The sequence below is a fragment of the Rousettus aegyptiacus genome, unplaced genomic scaffold, assembly GCF_014176215.1.
Source record: "Rousettus aegyptiacus isolate mRouAeg1 unplaced genomic scaffold, mRouAeg1.p scaffold_m13_p_1, whole genome shotgun sequence".
In the NCBI taxonomy this organism is placed as follows: Eukaryota; Metazoa; Chordata; class Mammalia; order Chiroptera; family Pteropodidae; genus Rousettus; species Rousettus aegyptiacus.
Window position 1 is genome coordinate 106,807,375 of NW_023416284.1, and position 20,925 is coordinate 106,828,299.

The window sequence follows — 20,925 nt, forward strand, 5'->3', positions numbered from 1 at the left end:
CTCTTTACAGGCAAAACACATGCTTTTGAGGTGTCTGATATATCAGATATTGTTTCTCCATGATGGGGATTTGATTCAGGCTCTGAAAAGGCAGGCAGAGGGTCAGTTCTTCTGGACTCTCACTCATTGGCTTTCTGTGCCCATTTAGCTATTTCAAATTGGCAGAGAATGGTTTGCACAATTTTAACTGTTAAATGCTGGTGTCACTGAGGAAGAAAACTGCGTAAGGACCTAATCCCCAGAGTGCGCACAGCAGCCTGCTGCCACCTTGTGGTTGCCTGGTGCAAATGTGGGAACAGCAAATCTTGCTGGGCAGAGCTTTCCAGGAAAATAAAATTAAATGTGTCTATAAAAGCACACAGTAATAAGGCCACATGCACAATATAAATGTGACTTTATTCAATGTCTTTGATACTTAGGTCAAAATTACAGATTAATCTTAACGGTGCTACTGCAAAGAAAAGCTTTCCTGACCTTCATGACTGGCCTCTGAGCTTCTCCCCACCAGCATAAAACAACCCAAAGTCTGTTCTAGAGAAAAGAAAAGCCAACAAACACAGAAAGGATGAACAAAAACCAGCTGTGCCCCTCCCACCCCCAAAATACTCAATCATATGCTATTTACAGCAAATAAAGGTTTGGTTTTTTGTGGGGTGGGGAGTATGATCCAGCCTTTTGCAATGAAGAAGAGTCTCAGTCCTTCCCCACTTTCTTCTCACTTTATCTCATGGTAGCTTTCATTCCCAAAGCTTCCACTGAGTCCTGATTCAGCTTCATCACATGTTCTTCAACTTCAGTTCAATTAAACACTGTTATTCATGGAATAAAGGCAAAGACCAGGATAAGAGGGAGGGAGAACTGGGAGATACTTTCTTGGCAGAGCCCCAAAGTACAGAGATGAAACTTCCTCAGATGAGGAAGACGATGCCCTCGGACACCATGACTTGGTTGTCGTCTTGCATCTTGCTCAGCGCTGCCTGAATCTCCGCTGAAGAGAAGGGCTCGTCTTTGTCCCGGTTGATGGATTCTGTGAGGCGATTCATGCCCACTGACTGTGCATGAGCTTCCTGGAACACCTCCAAGAGGGCCACCTTGAACGCCTTCAACCTGCCCAAGACAGGAAAAAAGGGTGAAGGAGGAATAAACAAATTCAAATGCTTTCAGGCAAGATCTATGTTGGGACAACCCAAGATGTCAATACAGTATAGTTGTCTTCTTACATACTACACATACCCTGCCTCTGGTGGCTTCTCCAAGCCCAACTTCCCTCCTTTAAGCTAAACTGTTATATTACAGAGCTTCCTGTACATTGAGAAGTAATAGCACTTAAAAAAATAAGAGGCCTGAAGAGTGGGAGAAAAATGACGTAGATGATAGAGGCTCTGTTCATCCCTCTGGCAATCGAATCAAAGTTGTGACAGAAATAAGGAGCAAACAGCAAGGAAAAATCACCTGGGAGCTGGATGAACAAGCCATACAACTAGGAGCAGTCTAAGAAATCAACCTGCAACAGAATATAGGACAGGGCCAGGACACGAGGCTTCTCGGTCTTCAGCAGCTGAGTGGGACAGAGGCCACAGCCGTGGCAGCTGCAGACGCCTCTCAAAGGGGCCACATTCCCAAGTAGACTTCTGCAGTGATGTACCTGCTCGCTCTGAGCACCAGTGCCGGTTCGGCTGTGCAGGGACTTTTTGGGCCACACTGAGTTGTCCAAACAACAGTTTCAGTGAGGCTCTCTCCCGGCAGCAGTACAGGTGGTATCCATTGCTCCTCTATTGAGCCCCTCCCACTCCCAGTTCAGGGACTCAGCACCACTATAGCTGAGATGTCATCAAAATGGATAACAGAGGTCACTCCGCCCAGAGGACTCCTTGAAACCCCGCCTCCTCCAAATCGAAGCCCCACCCAAGCCACACCCAGGTGTATCCTCAGTGAGTCAGGTGCTCTTTGCTGAGCAGTACCCAGACTCGCACTAATGGCAGCTGGCCTCGAATTCTGGTCCGGCTTTTTGAGGCAACTATAAGCACAGCATCTGTGGGTTGCTTGCTGAAGCTTAACAGGTGGCCCTGGAAGGGCAGAGGCTTGGGCTAAATTTGGCCTGCAGCTGAACCACTCTCAGGACCATGCCACTGGACACCTACTATACAAATTTGTACTAATAAGACCAAGAGACTTAGAAGCTTTGCTTTGTATATAGAAACAGACACAGAAAGGCAGCCAAAATGGGAAGACAAAGAAGCAGAAACCACATGAGAGGACAGAATAGAGATCCAGAAATAATGGAGTCAAGCAAGCTAACAGATGCAGAATTCAAAACACTTGTTATAAAGATGCTCAATGAACTTTTGGGAAGGGTAGATGACTTCAGTGAGAACTTCAACATAGAGATAAAAATGGAAGTGGAAATTATAAAAGAGAACCAGTCAGAAATGAAGAACACATTATCTGACATGAGAAGAATATTAAATGGAATAAACAAAGTAAATAAAGAAGACTGAATGACCTATGTAGAAGATGGGAAAGCCAAGGACACTCAATCAGACTGGCAAGAAAAAAGAAGCCAAGACTATAAAAATACTTTAAGAAGCCTATGGGACACTATTAAAGGTAAAAATATCTGGTCATCAGAGTACCTGAGGGAAAAGAAGATGTTGAACAGCTATTTGAAGAAATAATGATGGAAAACCTCCCTAACTTGGTGAAGGAAATGGACATAAAACCCCAGGATGCTCAGAGACTCCCCAAAACCAGGAACCCAAAGAGGCCCACACCAAGACACATCATAATTAAAATGCCAAAGGTTAAATACAAAGAGAGAATCTTAAAGGCTACAAGAGAAAAACAAATAATTACATATAAGGAAACACCCACACAAGTGACAGCTGATTTCTCAGAAGAAACTATGCAGGACAGAAGGGCTTGGCACAAAATATTCGACGTGATGAAAACTTAGATCTACAACCAAGAATACTTTATCCAGCAAAGCTATCATTTAGAGTTGAAGGATAGATAAAGTGCTTCCCAGACAAAAATAAGCTAAAGGAATTTATCATCACCAAGCCAGTATTACAGGAAATGTTGGAGGGACTTCTTTAAGAAGAAAAAACATAATCAAAAACAGGTAACAAGTACATTGCTATCAACAAGTACCTCAAATGGAAAAGAATTAAGTGCTCCAACCAAAAGACAGAGGGGCTGAATGAATAACAAAACAAGACCTCTACATATGCTACCTACAAGAGACTCACTTCAGATTAAAAGACACACACAAACTAAAAGGAAAGGGATGGAAAAAAATATTGCCTTGATGCACCTAGAGGATATTATGTTGAATGAGATGGGTTGGATAGAGAAAGATAAATATCGCATGATTTCACATACATGTGGAATCTAAAGAACAAAATCAATGACAACAAAAGTAGAAATAAACTCATAGATACAGAGAATATTCTGAGAGATACTAGAGGGGAGGGGGGCTGGGAGGTGAAAGAGGGCAAAGGGATTGAGAGGTGCAGGTGGATGGTTGCAGAGCAGACATGGGGATATAGAGTATAGCATGGGGAAGATGGTTAATATTGGAATAAACATGTGGTGGGGATGGGGAGTGCTAGATTTGGTCAGGTGAGAGCTTTGCGAGTTGTATGGATCTCTGATCAATATGCTGTACAGCTGAGGCTGGTGTGTTGCATGCCAACTATCACTGAAAAAAAACTCATTGAATTGTACAATGTAAATGCAGGCAACTAGTTGTCTATTATATTTCACTAAAGACAGGGGAAAAAAAATTAGAAGCCTTTGGGAGTATGGAGAATTGCCATTCTTATACCGTTGGTATAAACATAAATTGGGATTGTATCTTTGGAAGGCAATTTAGCAACATTCTACTAACATTTTAAAGTACATATCCTTTGAGGCAAGGAGTCTACTTCTACAAATGAACCTTACGACTACACTTGCTCAAGTGTACAGTGATAAAAATGATAATGTTTTACAATAAACGAGAGGCTTATGGAACCTAAATATATGTCCATCGTTAGAAAGCACAAATAAAATTTTACACATCCTTACTATGGAAACCCCACAGTCATCAGAAACAGATCTGTATAAGCTTATTCTGAAAGCACTTTCAGATGTAGTTCAATGGTTGTCTCTGGGGAGTGGAATTAAAATTAATTTTAATGTGTTTTCTAAATACTTTTCAATGTTCAAATTTTTTCAGTAAACAAATTGTATTGCTTTTGTGCTTAAGGTATTAAAAGAAAAAAGAAAAGCAAACCTTAGCCATGGAATTTCTTTGGTTTCCAGTAAACATAAAATTTATAGATAAAACTGTTTCTGAAACTCTAGTGGTAAAAATTCTTCATCTTAAAATGAATAATGATTCAGTGAGAAAAAACTACACATACACACAACCTCTCCTACTGAGAAGAACCCATGGTTACAGTAAGACACAAACTTTGTTCTTGCTCTAAGATTCTTTACCCTGACCTCACAAGGACTTTAAATTCTCACCAATAATTATTTGGAAAGCAAATGGTAAAGCATAAGCAACTAGGAATTCCAGGTAAAGTGTATACAAGAGTCCTTTACAAACTGTTTCTGCAACGTTTTTTAAGTCTGAAATTATAATCAAAATATAAAATGTTTTTAAAATCTTTGGGCCTCTATTAGTTTTGAGCTCTGTTGATTAGCAGTTTGTTTCATTCTCTCTCCCCTGGAAGAAGTCCTTGCCTCAGTGACACATGGAATTCACTTCCCTACTCACCTGGATTCGCTCAACTCCACCCTCTGGGATTCTTTGGTCTCCTGTGAGTCTGCTGTCTTCGGAGTGTGCACTTTAGAAGATAATGGTTGCAGAGTGAGAAGACAATAAGGTGAAGCCATAAGCACAAACATCAGAGCAATGATCTTCTCCGGTCCCCACCCCTCAGTGAGCCTGCTGAATACTATTTCCTAAGGTTCCTATGGAGCCAGGCAAAAACAATTAAGATAAAGGGAAATCTCCAGTGAACAAGCAATAGAAGAACTGAGTCAGGCAGGAGACCCTCAGTATACGTTATCTGGGATGCTTACACCAGACTTGGCACAGAGCAGTTTCATCAAGGAGGGAAGAAAACAACTAAGCACAGCTTATTTCCCAGTTATACTGTGAGTTTCCTAAGGATCATTTAGGATAAACCTTTTAGACACAAGACCCCAAGCAGAACCAAATGGACACCCACCAAAAAAAGCAGTGCACAGAGCAACTAAAATAGTCAGGAGTCAAGGCACCACTGTATTATCAATAAGGTATTATTATCAGACATCTTCTCACCTTGAGGCATTTCCTCCTCTGTGTCACTGAAGTCATAGGGGTCATATGAGTCCCCATCCTTGGCATCTGAGTGACGAGTCTTTCTCCTAAAATACCCATAGTAGTAAAAGAAGCGCCTGGGGGAGCCCCACCCTGTGCCTCTGACCACGGAGAAAAGGAACTATCAAAGTGAAACGCTAGGCCCAGGCCTGTATAAGCTGTTACTTTTCCTGCCTCCCAATGCTTTTTCCCTTCCAAATTCAAGCACAGGTCTAACAGGAAGAAATGATCTTGAAAAAAAAAATACTGAAATGTATATTTAAAAACCATTGAGTGGGTTACTGCTCCTGTTATTTATCATTTCTCTAGCAGGAAAGAGATCAAAAGCATCAAACTAAAGACAACAGAGGGCTCACTCTGTCCTTCACCTAGGTGACCTTCAAGCTCTGACCCTGGCGGCCCATGTACCTTTCCCTGAAGAACCTAACCTCTACCAGCAGGACTTGATATACTCTTAACCCCACCCCAATCCCTAACTGGAGTCTTTTTCTCTCATTTCTCTTTGCCCCACCTTACCTCTTCCTCTTCTGTACTTGGTCCTCCTGGCTTTTCTCCTCTTCATCTTCTGTCTCTGATTCATCCTCATGTTGCTTCTTACGTTTCTTCTCCTTCTCCAGAACCTAGGATCAAGCCAAGAATGGGTGGGCGGGAGGGGTCACTGATGCCAGGGAACTGAATAAAAACTCTGAATAAGAGTCCCCTCTGGACCACCAGCAGAAATAATGCCCACAGGCCTAATGAGTCACCTAGCCTCTCTTGTCCCCAACTCCCAGGACCAGGACCAGGACTGGGGGGTAGTTTGCTGGGTAGTGTGTTCAATGCCTTTCACATAATAGCTACTCAATGAGCATTTACTAAATAAAAATTTTTTTTTGAAAAGTCCAGCCCATAATGGTTAAGTGGGAAACAATCATTTCTTTATAAATCAGATACTTAATTTAAATTAAAACATCACGCCCTAGCAAAGAAAAACATCCAAATGAAGTTAATCGAACCCACAACTAAACCCCAAAGAGCTATTATTCACCAGACTGGAGGATGGGGGGTGGGTGCTTGGGGCATAAGAAAAGAGGAGTCAAGGCTTTGAGGTTTTGTGTCTAAAATGATAGCAACACAATGTCATAAGCAGGATGAGAAGCAAATTTGAGAGTTCGACTTTTGACACAACTTTTTGAAGTGCCAATGGCTCACCTGAAGAGACTGCCAAGGGAAAGGTACAGAGGAAGAGAAGATTATCAGGTCAATCCTTTGGACACACTTGCTTTTTTAAGAAACAAAGGGAGCAGGGGTAGACAGAAAAGCAGAGAAGGTACAGGCCATCAATTAAGCCAGAATCTCTGGGGCCTCTCATGGCTCTGGCATAGGTATTTTACAGTTTTTTAGTTCTCACATGCAGCCAGGATTGAGAACCACTGGTGCTGAGGTCCCAGAGAAAGGAGAGAGGCTGACTGAACATTATAGAGAGATGTTGCTTTCTGACCTAAATGCAGGTGTCAGACATGGGGAACTGCAAAGCCCAAGCACCAGTAATTTACTCAGAAGAACCTCTCACCTCCAAGCATCTGAATCCTCACCTTTTTGAAGTAAGCATATTGAACCAACTCCACAGCTTCCTCCGCATCCTGCAGGTCCACAGTCTTGCTCATGCGGGCCTTGGCATGGGCCGTGGCCAAGCGAATCAGAGTTTCCAGTGTCCGGGCAGTAACTGGAGATGTCTGCGGAAGGAAATGAGAGGATTATTTATCCAGAATTACACATATTCTTTAGGCATGCCTATTATTCCCATTGCATGGAAAACAAAATAATGACATTACCAGAAAAGCTCCAGGAAGTCCAGGTAAAAGATTCAGAGCTCTGTATTCTACCATACAAAATTCAGAAATATGAAAATCATCAAGGAAGGATGTGTCAAAGTGTTGGGGGAGGGAAGAGTAGGTGAACAGGTATGAAAATTAGGCATCTTACAGCTGGAAAAACAAAAGCCTAGAAAGAGTACAAAAGTGGAGGGAGAAAAATAATCCTTTACTGCAGGCCTACAGTGCACAAAGAACTTTGCTTTTATATTTGTGTCATTTAACGTTCTTAATTACTTAGTAAAGTTTTATAGATGAGGAAAATGGGACTTGAAGGTTTCAAGTAATTTGTCCAAGGTCACAATAAGGGTGAGGTGTGAAAGATCATCTGAAGACAAATTTTTGAAAGTTGAGTAAACTCACTTATGTCTAGAGGAAGAGAACTCTCAACATGTCCAGATCAACTGGTTCTCACAGGAGTGGATGTGTACCAAATAGGGGTGCCGTTATCTTTTTTAAATGCTATTGTCTGAATGGCAGCCCTGGCCTAAGGAATTAGAATATCTGTGTTTAGGATTAGGCATATGCACATTTTAAATTCCAGGTGATGCTGCTGTGCACTCCTAGCTAAGCATCCCTGACATTATCCAACCTTCTCATATTTCGTGGATAAGGAAACTATGATCTGAGAAGTAAAAGGATTTGTGCAACGTCCAAAAGTTATCTGAAGGGGTCAGGACAAAGGGTTAGTTCCCCATCTCCCATTATATGATGCTTCAGTGATGTATCTGGTCACTTCTACTTCTGAGTTTTCAAAATTATCATTTATACTCAATCTGACATTCAAAAACAAATATAATCACATTTAAAGAAGTTGCCAAATCTTTTGATGATTTAGAAATCAGAGTTTGGAGGTAATATATCACATTATAATCTCCAATTGGTGTATTGTTTAATGAGAGGGCCTTTGACACATTGGAACATGTTCACATGATGGGAGAAAGTTAAAAAGAAAGGGATTATTTAATCTGAAGGCAAGTCATATAAAATCTCCAGAAAATAAAATCGAGACTCATGGGTAGAAATCATGGGGAAGCCAGCTTAAGCTCAATAAAAAGAATATTCTAACATTTCAATGCAGTCATATACTAGGCATGTCGTCACTGAAGATGTCAAGGAAGTCCCGGCAGGAATTACAGACGGAATTTCTGACCTCGGTGTGAGGCTGGAGTAGATGATCTGGGATCATGTCTAAATCCAAGTGTTAATGTCTATATCACATAATGAGGATTTTGTTTTTTGGTCTTTATGAAATCCTATATGAACTAAACTGCTCCAAAAGATTCAGATAAATTCATAGGCTAGTATATTAGGTTTCTAGAAATAGCTTTGGAAAAATACCAGTTGCCCAACTCCTCATCATTTGTCCAAGTCCAGCTCTAATATTATACTCTCTGGGAATGCTTTCCTGACCTTCATACGTCTTCCGGAAAGTCTAAAGGAAAAAATAATAGTTTCTTCATCTGCATTCCAACGGTCTTTCACATTTAGTCCTTAAGTATCACACTGTAGTATATATTTATAAATATGTATATATGATCTTTCTTCCCACCTTTCTGCCTTCTCATCTTGGAGCTGAGCCATAGAGGGCAGCTTATTTTAACACTCCGTGCAACAGAGACTAATTCAGTTCCCAGAAGTTGCTCAAATGTTTGCTGAATGTATCACAGCTTCTGGAGGATGAACTGAACTAATCGAATACATGTTATCTCTAGGGTTCTCATTTCATTTTCCTTTGTAAAAGGAAATGATTAAAACTATCTGAAAGTCTTCTAGACCGGAAAGAAAAAGGTAAAGAATCACTAAGCTAAAATGGTTTTAGAGCTCCCAGAGAATAGCGGCTCCTTCCCCAGCCATATACTCAGGCAGTGGTCCCCAGCCTCTTTGGCACCACGGACCGGTGCTTCTATGAGAATCTATGCCTGATAATCTGAGGTAGTGCTGAGGCAGTGGGGAGCGGCTGCAAATACAGATGAAGCTTCGCTTGCTTGCCAGCTGCTTACCTCCTGTTGTGCAGCCCTATTCCTTATAGACCACAGACCAGTGCTGGTCCGTGGCCTAGAGGTTGGGAACCCCTGACTTAGGGACTCCCAGGTCCATCTTCCCCTTGGGAACTCACCCTGGCAGTATCCGAGCTCATGCTGTCTTGGCTACGCAGGCGTGAGTATTCTTCTGCAATGTAGGCAGCTGACTCCTGTGTCAGGATGGGCTTGATGATTTTGGCCACATGGATGTACTTCTTCATGAAAGCTGCACTCACCATCTTCTCCCTGGACCCATACACAGTGAATTCCACTTCCCTGCCACACCTCAGAACCTGCCTGGAAAGTGGCTTTGCCTCTCCTCAGAGAAGTGAAGGTCAAGTGGCAAAGCAGATACAACCTTGAACCCATTATCATAAACCTCATTTATATGGAATATGCACAAGACCCTTTCACAAAATTTTATTTAATTCTACAGGTATTACTTAGATATTATCTGTGAGGTAGAAAGTTTAGGTATTATTTGCCTTATTTTATAAGTGGGAAACCTGTGGCTCAGAGTTTAAGTGGACTCAAATCCAGTTTTCTGACTTCAAATTCTAGGTTCTTAAAACAACACATTTGAAGATTATGTTATGCTTCCTCCTGTACAATGGCCAAAAATAATAGTGTAAGATCTCACATCTCATGTTTTGAGCACCTGATCACAAGTTTCCTTTATCCAAATCTACTTGAAAGCCTTCAACGCTTGCTATCTACTGACCCTTCACCATGAACTCGACATAAATAGCTACATGACTTGTACAATCCTTCATATATGAGGATGACATCACATCTATCATCAGTTAGGCATGTCACTGAGCCTTCTATTTTAAGAAAAGATCAGGACCTGAGCTTAATAACCCACAAACATTTACAAGGTAACTGACCAGGAAAACAAGTGTATCTATGGATCCAGAAAAGAAAACGGGCCCACATGGTTGACTCCAAGCATGATCTTGGCTTGGGCAGCAGATATATGTATATACATACACTCTAACATGACACAAATTATATATATGTGCTCTAATATGACACAAATCTCAAGTTCCCTCAAGAACACATAAGAAGAATGCTCACTTTTTCTTCTTGCTCCCATGCAAAAGATTGTCATGCTTCTCATAAATCTGGGTGTCCTGCTGGTCTTCCTGGTTAAGGTTAGGATCATCTGTGGCCAGGATATCCACAGCACTGCCCAAAGGCATAGCTAAAACACCCAAGTTGAGAAAGGAGAGGAAGAAAGAGCTTAATCAAGGGAAAATTGCTTCTTCTATAGCACAGAAAGGGAAGAAAGATTCACAAGGCAAGGGAAGAAAGATTCACAAGGCAAGGACCAAACAGATATGTGGAGCCTACAAATAAGAAAGGTGGAGCCACCACTCACACAGAAGATGCTCAAAGGCATTCCCAGACCCAGAAATGGGTTGGGCCTGAGATAAAGGCCTCTGTTTAGGTTCCCTTCCCTTCCTTACTTTTCTCATGGCCTCACCATCGCCATCCTGCTCCCCTGGTGTCCTATAACGGTGCATCCGAAGGACATGATCCGATATCTCCCGGTCCTGCTCAGGGTCCATCTGATCCAGCATGATGAAGAGTAAATCAAATCGGGATAGCAGTGAATCCTGCAGCCCAATGTTCTCCATAGGGGTTTTGTACTGATCATACTGGGAACATAAGAAAAAAGGAAAGTGGAAGCAAAATCAATAGGAAGAAAGAACAAGGAGGTTGGATTGATTCTGGGTGTAAGAATATTAAGACTAGACCTTAAAAAAAAAAAAAAAACTGACCAGAAGCAGTGAAATAAAGCATTTCAAACCTATTAAAATACTTATTCATCTTTTATACCTGTAACTCCTCTCTAACTAAACTCAGGTGACTTAAGGGAACTCAAAGGCCCCACCTCCTTCCTTCCAAGCAAACAGAGCCCATCTCCTCACTTAGGCACCTCTAACGGGCTGAGTGCAGGTGTCAAAACCAGTCTCCTTCTTCCCAAGCCTTGTGCTGCTCTCTCATTCTCAAGGCAGGCCCGACCCTGAAGGATGACTCCCTCCTCCCTATCTGTTACAAAGACATGACAAGCAGGCTAAACCAGAAGCACTTGGAAACTTTGGGAGTCCCTTACTCAGAAGGAAATGAGTAAAATCAATGAAAATGGTCAATAATGTACAAATTATAATGTCTTAAAAATCATGTGAGTTTTCCCTGGGACTCAAGAACCCCCTATACTCTTTATCTTTCAATTTGGGGCCCACCAAGCTAATGCCTACCACCCTATATGCATGTCACAGTCAGGGGGCCTAACAACCTTCTGAGTAAGATTAATAATGATTCTGACCATGTTCACATTTCAGGACTTGCTATTTTTTTGCTACATTTTCCAGTATTTCTTCAGAATAATGCAAACGCACATTAGCATTAATCTAAAACCTACGGTTCTTAGCCCAGACCATGCATTAGAGCCAACCCATGGAGCCATTCTAAACCAGATTTACCAAGAGCCCCAACCCAAGGATTTAGATTCAGAAACTCTGGGCTGCAGATCAGCAACTTTGTTTTTTTAAAACAAACACACACCACCAAAGCAAGTATTCCCACACACTGTGGGATCATAAATTGCCATATCACAGTATGGGCTCTGGGTTCAAATCCTGTCTCTGCCATTTTCTAGTTTGTGACTCGTAAGCAAGTTACTTAAACTTTTATGCCTCCATTTTCTCATCTGTAAAATAAGGATAATAACTACCTACCTTAGTGTTTTTGTGAGGATGAAAAAAGTTGACAAATACAAAGCATTTATAAGTTAATAGTATTATCACAATGCAATCTGTAAAGAGGACAATTTGGTAATATCTACCAAAATAAAAATGCACGTAACACTTAATCTGGTAATTATAGCTAAGTATTCATTGGACAGGCAAATTCCCAAACGTATAATAACAAAAGACTCATAAAAGGATGTTTGTTGCACCTTCATTCATAATAGCAAGAAAGGAAAAAAGGGAAAATACCCATTACCCATCTAATGGAGACTAAACAAATTACTATAAATCCACACAATAGAATACTAGACAGCTGTTTTTTTAAAAAGGCAAAACTCTGCAAACCCCAAGTGGAATAAACATGAAAGATTACCTCTAAGCACATCATAGTCATACTAAAAATCAAAGATAAATAGCTTGATTCTTGACAAAGAGATAATGTATTGTTGGTACATGCTTAAATTTTTGTTTCTTGGGAAAAACTCAAGAGCTATTAGTGGCTATCTCTTGAGAAAGAAATGGGAGAAGAAAGGCTTTCAGTTTCCATATATCTCTCCATTCTGTTTACAAATTCTATCAATGCATGTAGTACTTTCATTTTAATGCCAATACAGGTTACCTGGAATGTGAGAATGCAAGTCATTGTTTTCTTCTTTGTATTTTTAAACAGTTATTTTAAATAACTTTCCAGGGTTTCTGATGTGTATGAATGGGTAGAAACCAATGCCCTAAACCAAGGACAGAAATAAGATGACCTTACTTGGGCTTTGGTCTGTTGTTCCCCTGGGTCACCTAGAATAAACTTCTCGGCCCAGTTATTCAGAAAAAAAAGAATGAAGGTAAGGACAATGGTTGAGTGCCTGATTCCACTAACCCTGCCATAGACGGGATTGGCTGCTGCCAAAACACTGCAGCGGGCATTCAGTCGAGCATGGATGCCAGCCTTGGCAATGGTGACTCGACCCTGCTCCATCACTTCATGGATGGCCGTGCGGTCCATGTCAGACATCTTGTCAAATTCATCAATACAAACTATGCCTCGGTCAGCCAGGACCATGGCCCCCGCTTCCAGACGGCGTTCACCTGGGAAGTGGGGAGGCAAAAATATATGTTACAGTCCAGGTTGGAGGGGACAATGGGGAGAGATGTGAATCTCTCCTAGGCACCTATCACTGTTGCACATGAGAATATAGTGAAGTCAGCTCCTAAAGACTTAGAGGGATCCCTGCTGGGTCACCTTTTCAAGCTCTACACTAAACAGCATCTCCTTGTCCCATTTTGAACCATGAGCAGTTAACCTCCAATCAACTTCCTTTATAGATTTTTCTCTCTTCATCCTTATCAAGTGATTTCCCAATTAGTTCTCTATTCAATGGTCTTCAAATCCCTTCCTCTAATTTAGGAAAGAGTACAATCTTCACTTTTATTTCCCTTCTAATCTGCTATCCTTTCTCCTTCAAAACACTTTCAAATAGGCTTCTCAGAGACATTCTTGTCAATTGAGGGCCATCCAAAGACTTAAATAATTCACCCACTACTGCCAAATACTCAGTCCTCTACAACCTGGCCCAAACTAACCTCTCAAGTGTATCTTCTCAACGCAAGCTGTGCCTAGAGAAAGCTCAAAGAATTAGGCTCAAAGGTCCACTGCTGGACCTTTGCCAAGGACCCTAACAGCCATCCTTACCTGTTTCCTGGTCTGTAGTGACAGCAGCCGTCAGACCCACTCCAGAGGAGCCCCGGCCAGTGGTGGGAATAGCCCGAGGTGCAGTGCAAAGCACATACCGTAGAAGCTGAGACTTGGCAACTGACGGGTCCCCTATAATTGAATGTGAGCAGTGGTGACTCTAAGAAACTCCCCCACCCCCACCCAGCAAGTTCTGCTTTTCTAGCAGTTCTTGATATAACAGAAAAATACAGTAATGGGTTGTTAAGATTATTTCCTTTACTTTCCCTTTACCATTTGTAGAAAAATATATTTTAAATACATAAATCAGGAAACCCAGAAATGATAATAACGATAACAATAATAATAAAAAGATTCATTTTAGTCTTTGCCCTTTGATGGGACTAAAGTACAACCAAGGTACAGAATATACTGTCTCACAGGTAATAGATTCCCACAACCACACTCCACAAGGAAAAACCAAGAGTCTAGAGCAAACCCCTAACACCATACCTATTAGAAGAATATTGATGTCCCCACGGATGTGGCTGCCATTTTCCAGGTCTCGTTCCACCCCTCCCAAGAGCAAGCAGAGGATTGCCTTCTTGACATAGTCATGCCCATGGATACTAGGGGCCAACGACCTGGCCAGCTGGTCAAAGATATCCTAGAGGACAAATAACCAGTGAAGTGAAAAAGCCTAATGAAATTCAATGGGGTTTTGCTGAGTTCCACTGTATACCTTAGCCTACAGAAAATACTTGAAGAAATATACAAATACGGACACTGTTTCTAATTATAAAAGCTTCCTTTCTAAGGCAAATCACATTGATCAGTCCATTGTGAGAAGATACAGAGGAAGCCTAGATTCCAAAACTTGCTTAGAGATTTGATCACCAAGAAAAAAAAGTGATCCCTAATCAAAACTGGAATGTTTACTTTATACTCTCCATTATTAATCAATAAATTATCTTAACTTTTAAGCTACAAAGTGTTTCTAGGTTCAAAATGTTTTAGGTATAATAAGAATGTGTATTGTGTGCTTCAGCAGTAACCTTTATCACACATGCATATATTGTGTCCAATTCTAAATATGGACATTACCTTCAAAAAGAAAAAAAAAATTTAAGACCTAAAACAAAAAATTAACATAAAATTTTAAATTTAAGTAACAATGTGTCACTAATGTCTTCCTTCAATAGAGACTGGTACACTGATATTCTAACTCCTAATATATTTATTGGGTCACTTAGCAGCCCAGCAGACAGCACAACAGAATATTAAAGAACAAACAGAAAAAGCATCCTTTTACTTGCTGACTGGGTCAAAACTAGAAGCTAGCACCAAGTAATGCAGAGTGAAAACCTTGAACTTCCTCCTGACCCGGTACAAAGATGACCATGCCCAAACACAACCCATACAAATCCATTCCCACCCTCAAATCCCTGAAGAACACCAGACCTTAGAACGGGTTTTGCTGAACTTCTTGATCTTGGCTATATCCTCGGCAGAAAATGAAGGTTGAATGTCCTTGCTCATTTGCTTCACATTACAGGCAATCAGGACAGTCCTGAGACAAAGAGGAGAATTAAAAGAAAGCCCACTATTTTCAATCCTTAGTCTCAGAGCCTTTTTAGGCTTATAATCTAGAATAGCAATTTGAACCGGGGGGCGGGGAGTGGGGGCGGGCGAGTGGGATGCTGTTCTGAATTCAACAACTGATTCTCTCTTCATCTATGACCTAAATATGCTGACGATGCCTCACCTCAGAAATTTATCTCCTGCTGATCCACAGAGTTTCAGACAGAAGTATATATGGGAAAAGGTTGGAATAATGAGAAACTCCCAGGCTATAATCATATTACAAGTAACTCCTACTTTTAGCATAAGATGGTATTACCAGTTTTATCTGATAGAAAAGCGGTATCTGATCTCCCTGGCAGATAGAGTCTGTTATAACTGCCAGCTTCACAATTGACTCTACCTGAATGTCCCTGAGGTGTAGCCTCCTTTCTTTCCAGGAAGGCAACGGTAGGTCCCCACCACCTGGACTCGATCACCAGGCTTTACTTTATCCACCAAGTCATCATCCAGAATGACGTCCACAGAGCGGGGAAGCTGGCCAGCTGGGGCCTTCTCTGGCATCTCCTGGATGGTGATGGTCTGGTGGTCCTTGTAGACAGAAAGGCCATATTCTGTCTCAAGAGGATTGTTTTCCTCATCCTAGAAAAGGTATGCAGAAAAGCAGAGTTATCTCAGCCCTGTCCTAGAAATACCACACTCATTTGTTGTGGGAAGCAGATATAATTTGGAAATGACTTCATGAGATTTTAGTATCTAGGAACAAACAAAGCCAAATATTTTCTCCAGCTTTTCCAACCTTATCCATTCTCATGACAAACCACCTAAATGGAAGAGGTCATCTTTAGTCTAAAGGGATCATGGCTATATTAACATCCAAATTAAGATTCTTTCTCTACTAAAGCTGAATATATATGATTACATTATAACACACTAGATAATACCCAACAGAAACATTCACCCCAATCCCTGTACTACAAAGTTCACAGCAGCACTATTCCTAAATAACCAAAAATTAGGCAATATCCAAATGCCAGCAACAGAATAGTTAAATAAATGTGGTATATTCACACGTGAATACAAGAGTGAAAATATATAATATACACCTATACGCAACATGAATAAATCTCACAAATAGAAGCCAACATGAGTATTTATTTGGATAAAATATAAAAATAGGCAAAAGTAATCTATGCTGTTAGACATCAGGATAGTCTAACATGGCACGTGTGCGCCCTCAAGTGGGACTTCTGATCTGATTTCTAGTAAGGTTGTTTCCTGTTTTGGGTGCTAATTTTACAGGTACGCTCAGCTTGTAAAATTTCATCAAGCTGTACACTTCTGGGACCTTTTCTGTATATATATTAAACCAGTAAAAACATTTTTAAAGTTATACTTCCTTGCCATTTGAATTTTCCAAAAAAACACTATAGCTATCACTTATTGAGTGCCTAGTAGGGGAAACCACTGTGCTATTATTATGGAATTATCCATGTAATCACCACAACAACTTAGTAAAGCAGATATTTTCCACATTTTACAACAGATTTAAAAAATGGAGACTTGAGATATTGCACTGTAAGTAGCAGAGCCAGGACTTGAAGCAAATGTTTAACTCCAAAGCTCATGCCCTTAAGCATCACCCTAGACACTTCCAGGAGACCTGGCCTGATGTAGTTCATGGCTCAAGCAGAGAAGCTTGGCCACAATAATTGTACTCATGGAGTACTTCTTAGAGAAGAAATTCTAGAAAGTAAGACTCTAGAGAAGAGAGTGTCTTAGAAAATGCAGCTGGCCTAAAAGTAAAAAGACATGGGTCCTAGTCCTTAGGACCACTAACTGAGACCACAAGCAAGTCACTTAAGCTCGCCGAAATTCAATGTATCATCTGGAGGTAGGCAAAATTATCTAAAGTAAAGTTCAGTTATAATTCTAAGATATTCATTCTTGTTTTAGTTACATTAAGATTCCTCTACTAATTGATAAAACTGAAGACAAAGACTGGGTCTTATTTATAACTGTGTCCTCTACAGTGCCTAACAATTCTTTGGATATAGTAGCTCTCAATTAAAATTTGTTGGTAGGACAAGTATTCATTCCTTGATAGGATGAATTTGGACATCAAATAATCTGTTGATCATCTTTTATTTCATTAAATAAGGCCTCACATCATCAAGTCAGATCAACCTGCAAAGTAAGAATAAAGACATTTCCTATGCCCACTTTCTCTCAAACTTGCAGTAAAATACCTGCCAAAGAGCACATAGTAACATTATACAGCATAAGTATTTTTCCATATTAAGTAGACTATAAAATTATATAACTTTGCTAAAAAATTGATGTGGATTAGATTACTTTTTCTTTCTTTCAACCCTTCCATAATTCTCTAAATTTTCTAAAGTTAATATTTATTCTTTAAAAAGAAAATAAAAATTATGAACTTTCCATATTAAGCTCTGGCTAGCAATCAAATTTTCCTTTAGATTAATCTTTAATCCTTACTCTTCACCCTAGCTACTTGTAAAAGACTTCAGATATTACTCGATTATTTGCATTTGTTTATCATCTTTGTTTTTATTACCTGTTTTGACCTTAAAAAAAGTTTATAGTGCTTGACACAATTATTTGCATTAAAAGATATCTTTGACTACAACATCCAAAGAGGCCCAATCAAGTCCTTCTCCTCACCTTGGTAGGATAGACAGAGCTGGAAGGAAAGGCCACCAAGGTAGTAAGATCAGAATAACGTCGCTCTATAGTCTTCTTAGTAGCAGGACAGTAGTGAACACTGCGAACAACTTTGGGACGAACTAGAGAGCCTAAGGATAGGAAACAAGCATTATAAAGTCATCCAACTAACCATGATGAAGGTGCGATCTAACCCAGGCAGGCCTATGATGACTCCCAATACTATTTTTCCAACTAGTTTAAGCTATTTCAATTATACTTGTTATTTATTCATTTTTATATTTTTATATAGAACATCATCATATCCATGTAAAATTTTAAGTACAATTGATCCTGACTAAAAATGGTACAAGTTCAGGGTTAGAATGAAGAGAGCCAAGAGCCAAAACTCACTCTCAACAGAATTCATCGTTCTGCTAGCACAGGTAGTAACTCAAGATCCCCCTAATCACTGTGCCCACTCAGAGCTCCTCCACCTCTCCTGCTTTCCCAGCCCCTCTAAGTCTATCCCACTTCCACTCCCTTGGACCCCTACTTTAAACCCACTCACACTTAGTGACAATGCCCTCCACACAGACTACACAGCTGAGAAAGCAGGAAGTCAGAGTCCGTGGAGAGACATGCTTAGAGCCAAAGCTGCCCTCCAATCCGATGTAGAACTCCTCATACTGTTTGGCATAGGTAGCATCAATGGAGGCCACAAAATCCTTTAAAGCCCGCTGGAAGGCAACCAGTTCCTCAAATGCATTGCTCAGGAGGCTGTATATGGACAAGAAGAAGAATAAGTAGACAGAGAGGGCAGAACTCAAAAAAATTAACCCTCAAAACGGAAGTGGAAATTCTTAAATCATCAAGAACAAGTGAAAATCTAGCTTCTACTTTCTGCTACCAACCTACAAGACTCAGGAAAATACAATAGAACTGAGGGCTAACTTTAATTCAATTTGTCAAAGATATAGAAATGATACTCAGTTAAAAATGGAAGGCAGTCTTCAGAGAAAAATGCCTACCACCTACTTCGGGAAGAAAATAAAAACATAGGAGCAGGGGAGGCAAAGAGGGTTTCAAGGTCAGAAATATTTCATCCAACTCCTCTCCTGGGAAGCCTGTTTCAATATGGAGAAAAGAGATAGGAGCCGTTCTTGCTCAGAGCCAGAATATCCACTATGAAGCCGCCGCCACTCACCGATTAGCCCTCTTCTCATTTTTCCTGCGCAGGTCATTCACATTAACAATCAACCGGTATTGGTTGTCACTGATCAAGTCCCGAACTTTGTTCTGATAAATTCCCTGGTCTTCCTGCAAAACAGCCACACACATAACAGCCACGAATTCGAATATACGATGTTTTTAAACAGAGGCAGCTCTGAAGCAAAATAAAGAGTTCAATCTCTGTGGCAGAGCTGAACCCCAATTTCTCCCATATTTTCACTCACTAGCCTCAGATTCCATATATACTCAAAGGGGAGAGTGTAGGGATTATGACTTCCTCAAGGTCCATGCTATTATTCCTATTATTAACAGCCTTCCTGTATGCAGTCATTTCTCAGCCTTTAATGGGGGAATTAAAATGAGGTCATCAGAACCTAAAGGACAATCAACACAAACTTTGTTAAACGTAAATTAACTGGGCTTTCAATATTCATATTAAAATGACTTTGATTTAAAAATTATATACGGATTGAAATGTTTATTTCCTAATATCTGTATAATATAGAAAGAGTTCTCATACCCAGACTTAAAGAAGCTGGGAGCCTTAGCGATTTGTTTACAGATACAGCATCGGCAACCCTTCAAGATGCTTTACCAACATTCCATGGCTTTCAATCTTGAGTTGCATACAAAATTCCCTTTACCTACATAACAAACACTTTTTCTCTGCCCCTCACTTTGTACTGAAAAAGAATGCTGCCAAATTAGAAAGTCTTTTCCTTCCAATAGGCAGTCTAATATCTAGAGACCCTACAACGCCGGCGGATCACCACCGTGCGAAAGCAGTACTTCCACCGCCCTACTCTCCAAATCAAGAGAGCAGGGAGTGATTTCGAAAAGGTCAAAGTGGGCTTTGCCATTTTGTTTATGCTTGAAGGAAACCTGTCGCCTTCGCGCAACCAGGCCATCACTTGTACTTAGGAGAAAGTTACAGACTCGCTCCCTAAGGTTCACCTATTGGAAATCAACCAAGAACTGACTCCACAACGAGAAAATTTACCAGATCGAGATGGACGGCTCCTGCGCCGGCCACATTGGCCGCGGCAGGGTGCAGGCCTGCCGGACCTCTACCTCCCGGGTCCCATCGCGGCTCCGCGTGGAGCCGCGTCTCGCGTGGCTTCCCTCGGCCCGTCTGCGTCCCCGGGAGCTCCAACCTCCAAAGCGTCGCGACCCAGAGCCTCTCTCACCTCGTCATCCAAGAAGTCCAGGTAATCTCTCTGCGCTTCCCGCAGCTCCACATCGTCCAGTACCACGGTCCCCGCCATGCTTGCCGACTCAGAACTACCTCCGGAGATGACACCGCCCCGGCGCGAAAACTTCCGAACTTTTCCCGCCACCAAAAGTTACCCCAGGAAGGGGCGGGGTCTCTGGGAGGACATGCACATTCTGATTGGCTGATACCTCCTAGATAGTATCCAATCGAGAGCTTCTTCGTCTTGGCGTTTACCGAGCAGCGCCTAGCGGCGGCGGGAAAATACCACCCATGGCTCTCCGTTTCTCCCTCCTCGCTCCCCTCTCACTGACAGGGAAGCTGACCAATGAGGCGAAACGGAGGCTCGTAGACCCTGGTCGCTGGGCACCGGAAGGCAAGCGAGACCTGGAAGCTATGCATTCTGGGAGTCGTAGTCTTCCTACTTTTTCCGGATGTTTTGAGGATTTTTGTCAATCTACGGTTCCCTCACCCGCCAGAGAGTGAACCAACTCAGGCAGCCCGTTGGACAGAAACACTAAACATTAGAGAATGGGGATTTATAACGTAAGGAAATGAAAGCATGAAAGCAAATAGTTTTTG

At 41.2% G+C, this 20,925-nt stretch overlaps 1 protein-coding gene across 2 annotated transcripts; it reads right to left on the reverse strand.

Moving 5' to 3' along the window:
* Window positions 1-377: 377 nt before the first annotated feature.
* Window positions 378-20,514, reverse strand: MCM3 (minichromosome maintenance complex component 3). 2 transcript variants are annotated; one of them, XM_016147307.2, is made up of 17 exons: window positions 20,321-20,514; window positions 19,108-19,220; window positions 18,472-18,680; window positions 17,922-18,052; window positions 15,637-15,875; window positions 15,114-15,222; window positions 14,166-14,319; window positions 13,674-13,805; window positions 12,861-13,069; window positions 10,717-10,891; window positions 10,308-10,434; window positions 9,326-9,476; window positions 6,928-7,068; window positions 5,870-5,973; window positions 5,315-5,400; window positions 4,766-4,835; window positions 378-1,107 (listed from the first exon to the last, which is right to left on the reverse strand). In XM_016147307.2, exons 1-17 carry the CDS (start codon window positions 20,396-20,398, stop codon window positions 909-911), a joined length of 2,427 nt encoding a protein of 808 aa, XP_016002793.1. In that variant the 5' UTR covers window positions 20,399-20,514; the 3' UTR covers window positions 378-908. The 2 variants fall into 2 exon arrangements, with proteins under 2 accessions (XP_016002793.1, XP_036074666.1); XM_036218773.1 differs by lacking the exon at window positions 19,108-19,220 and having other exon boundaries at window positions 20,321-20,373.
* Between the last annotated feature and the right edge of the window lie 411 nt (window positions 20,515-20,925).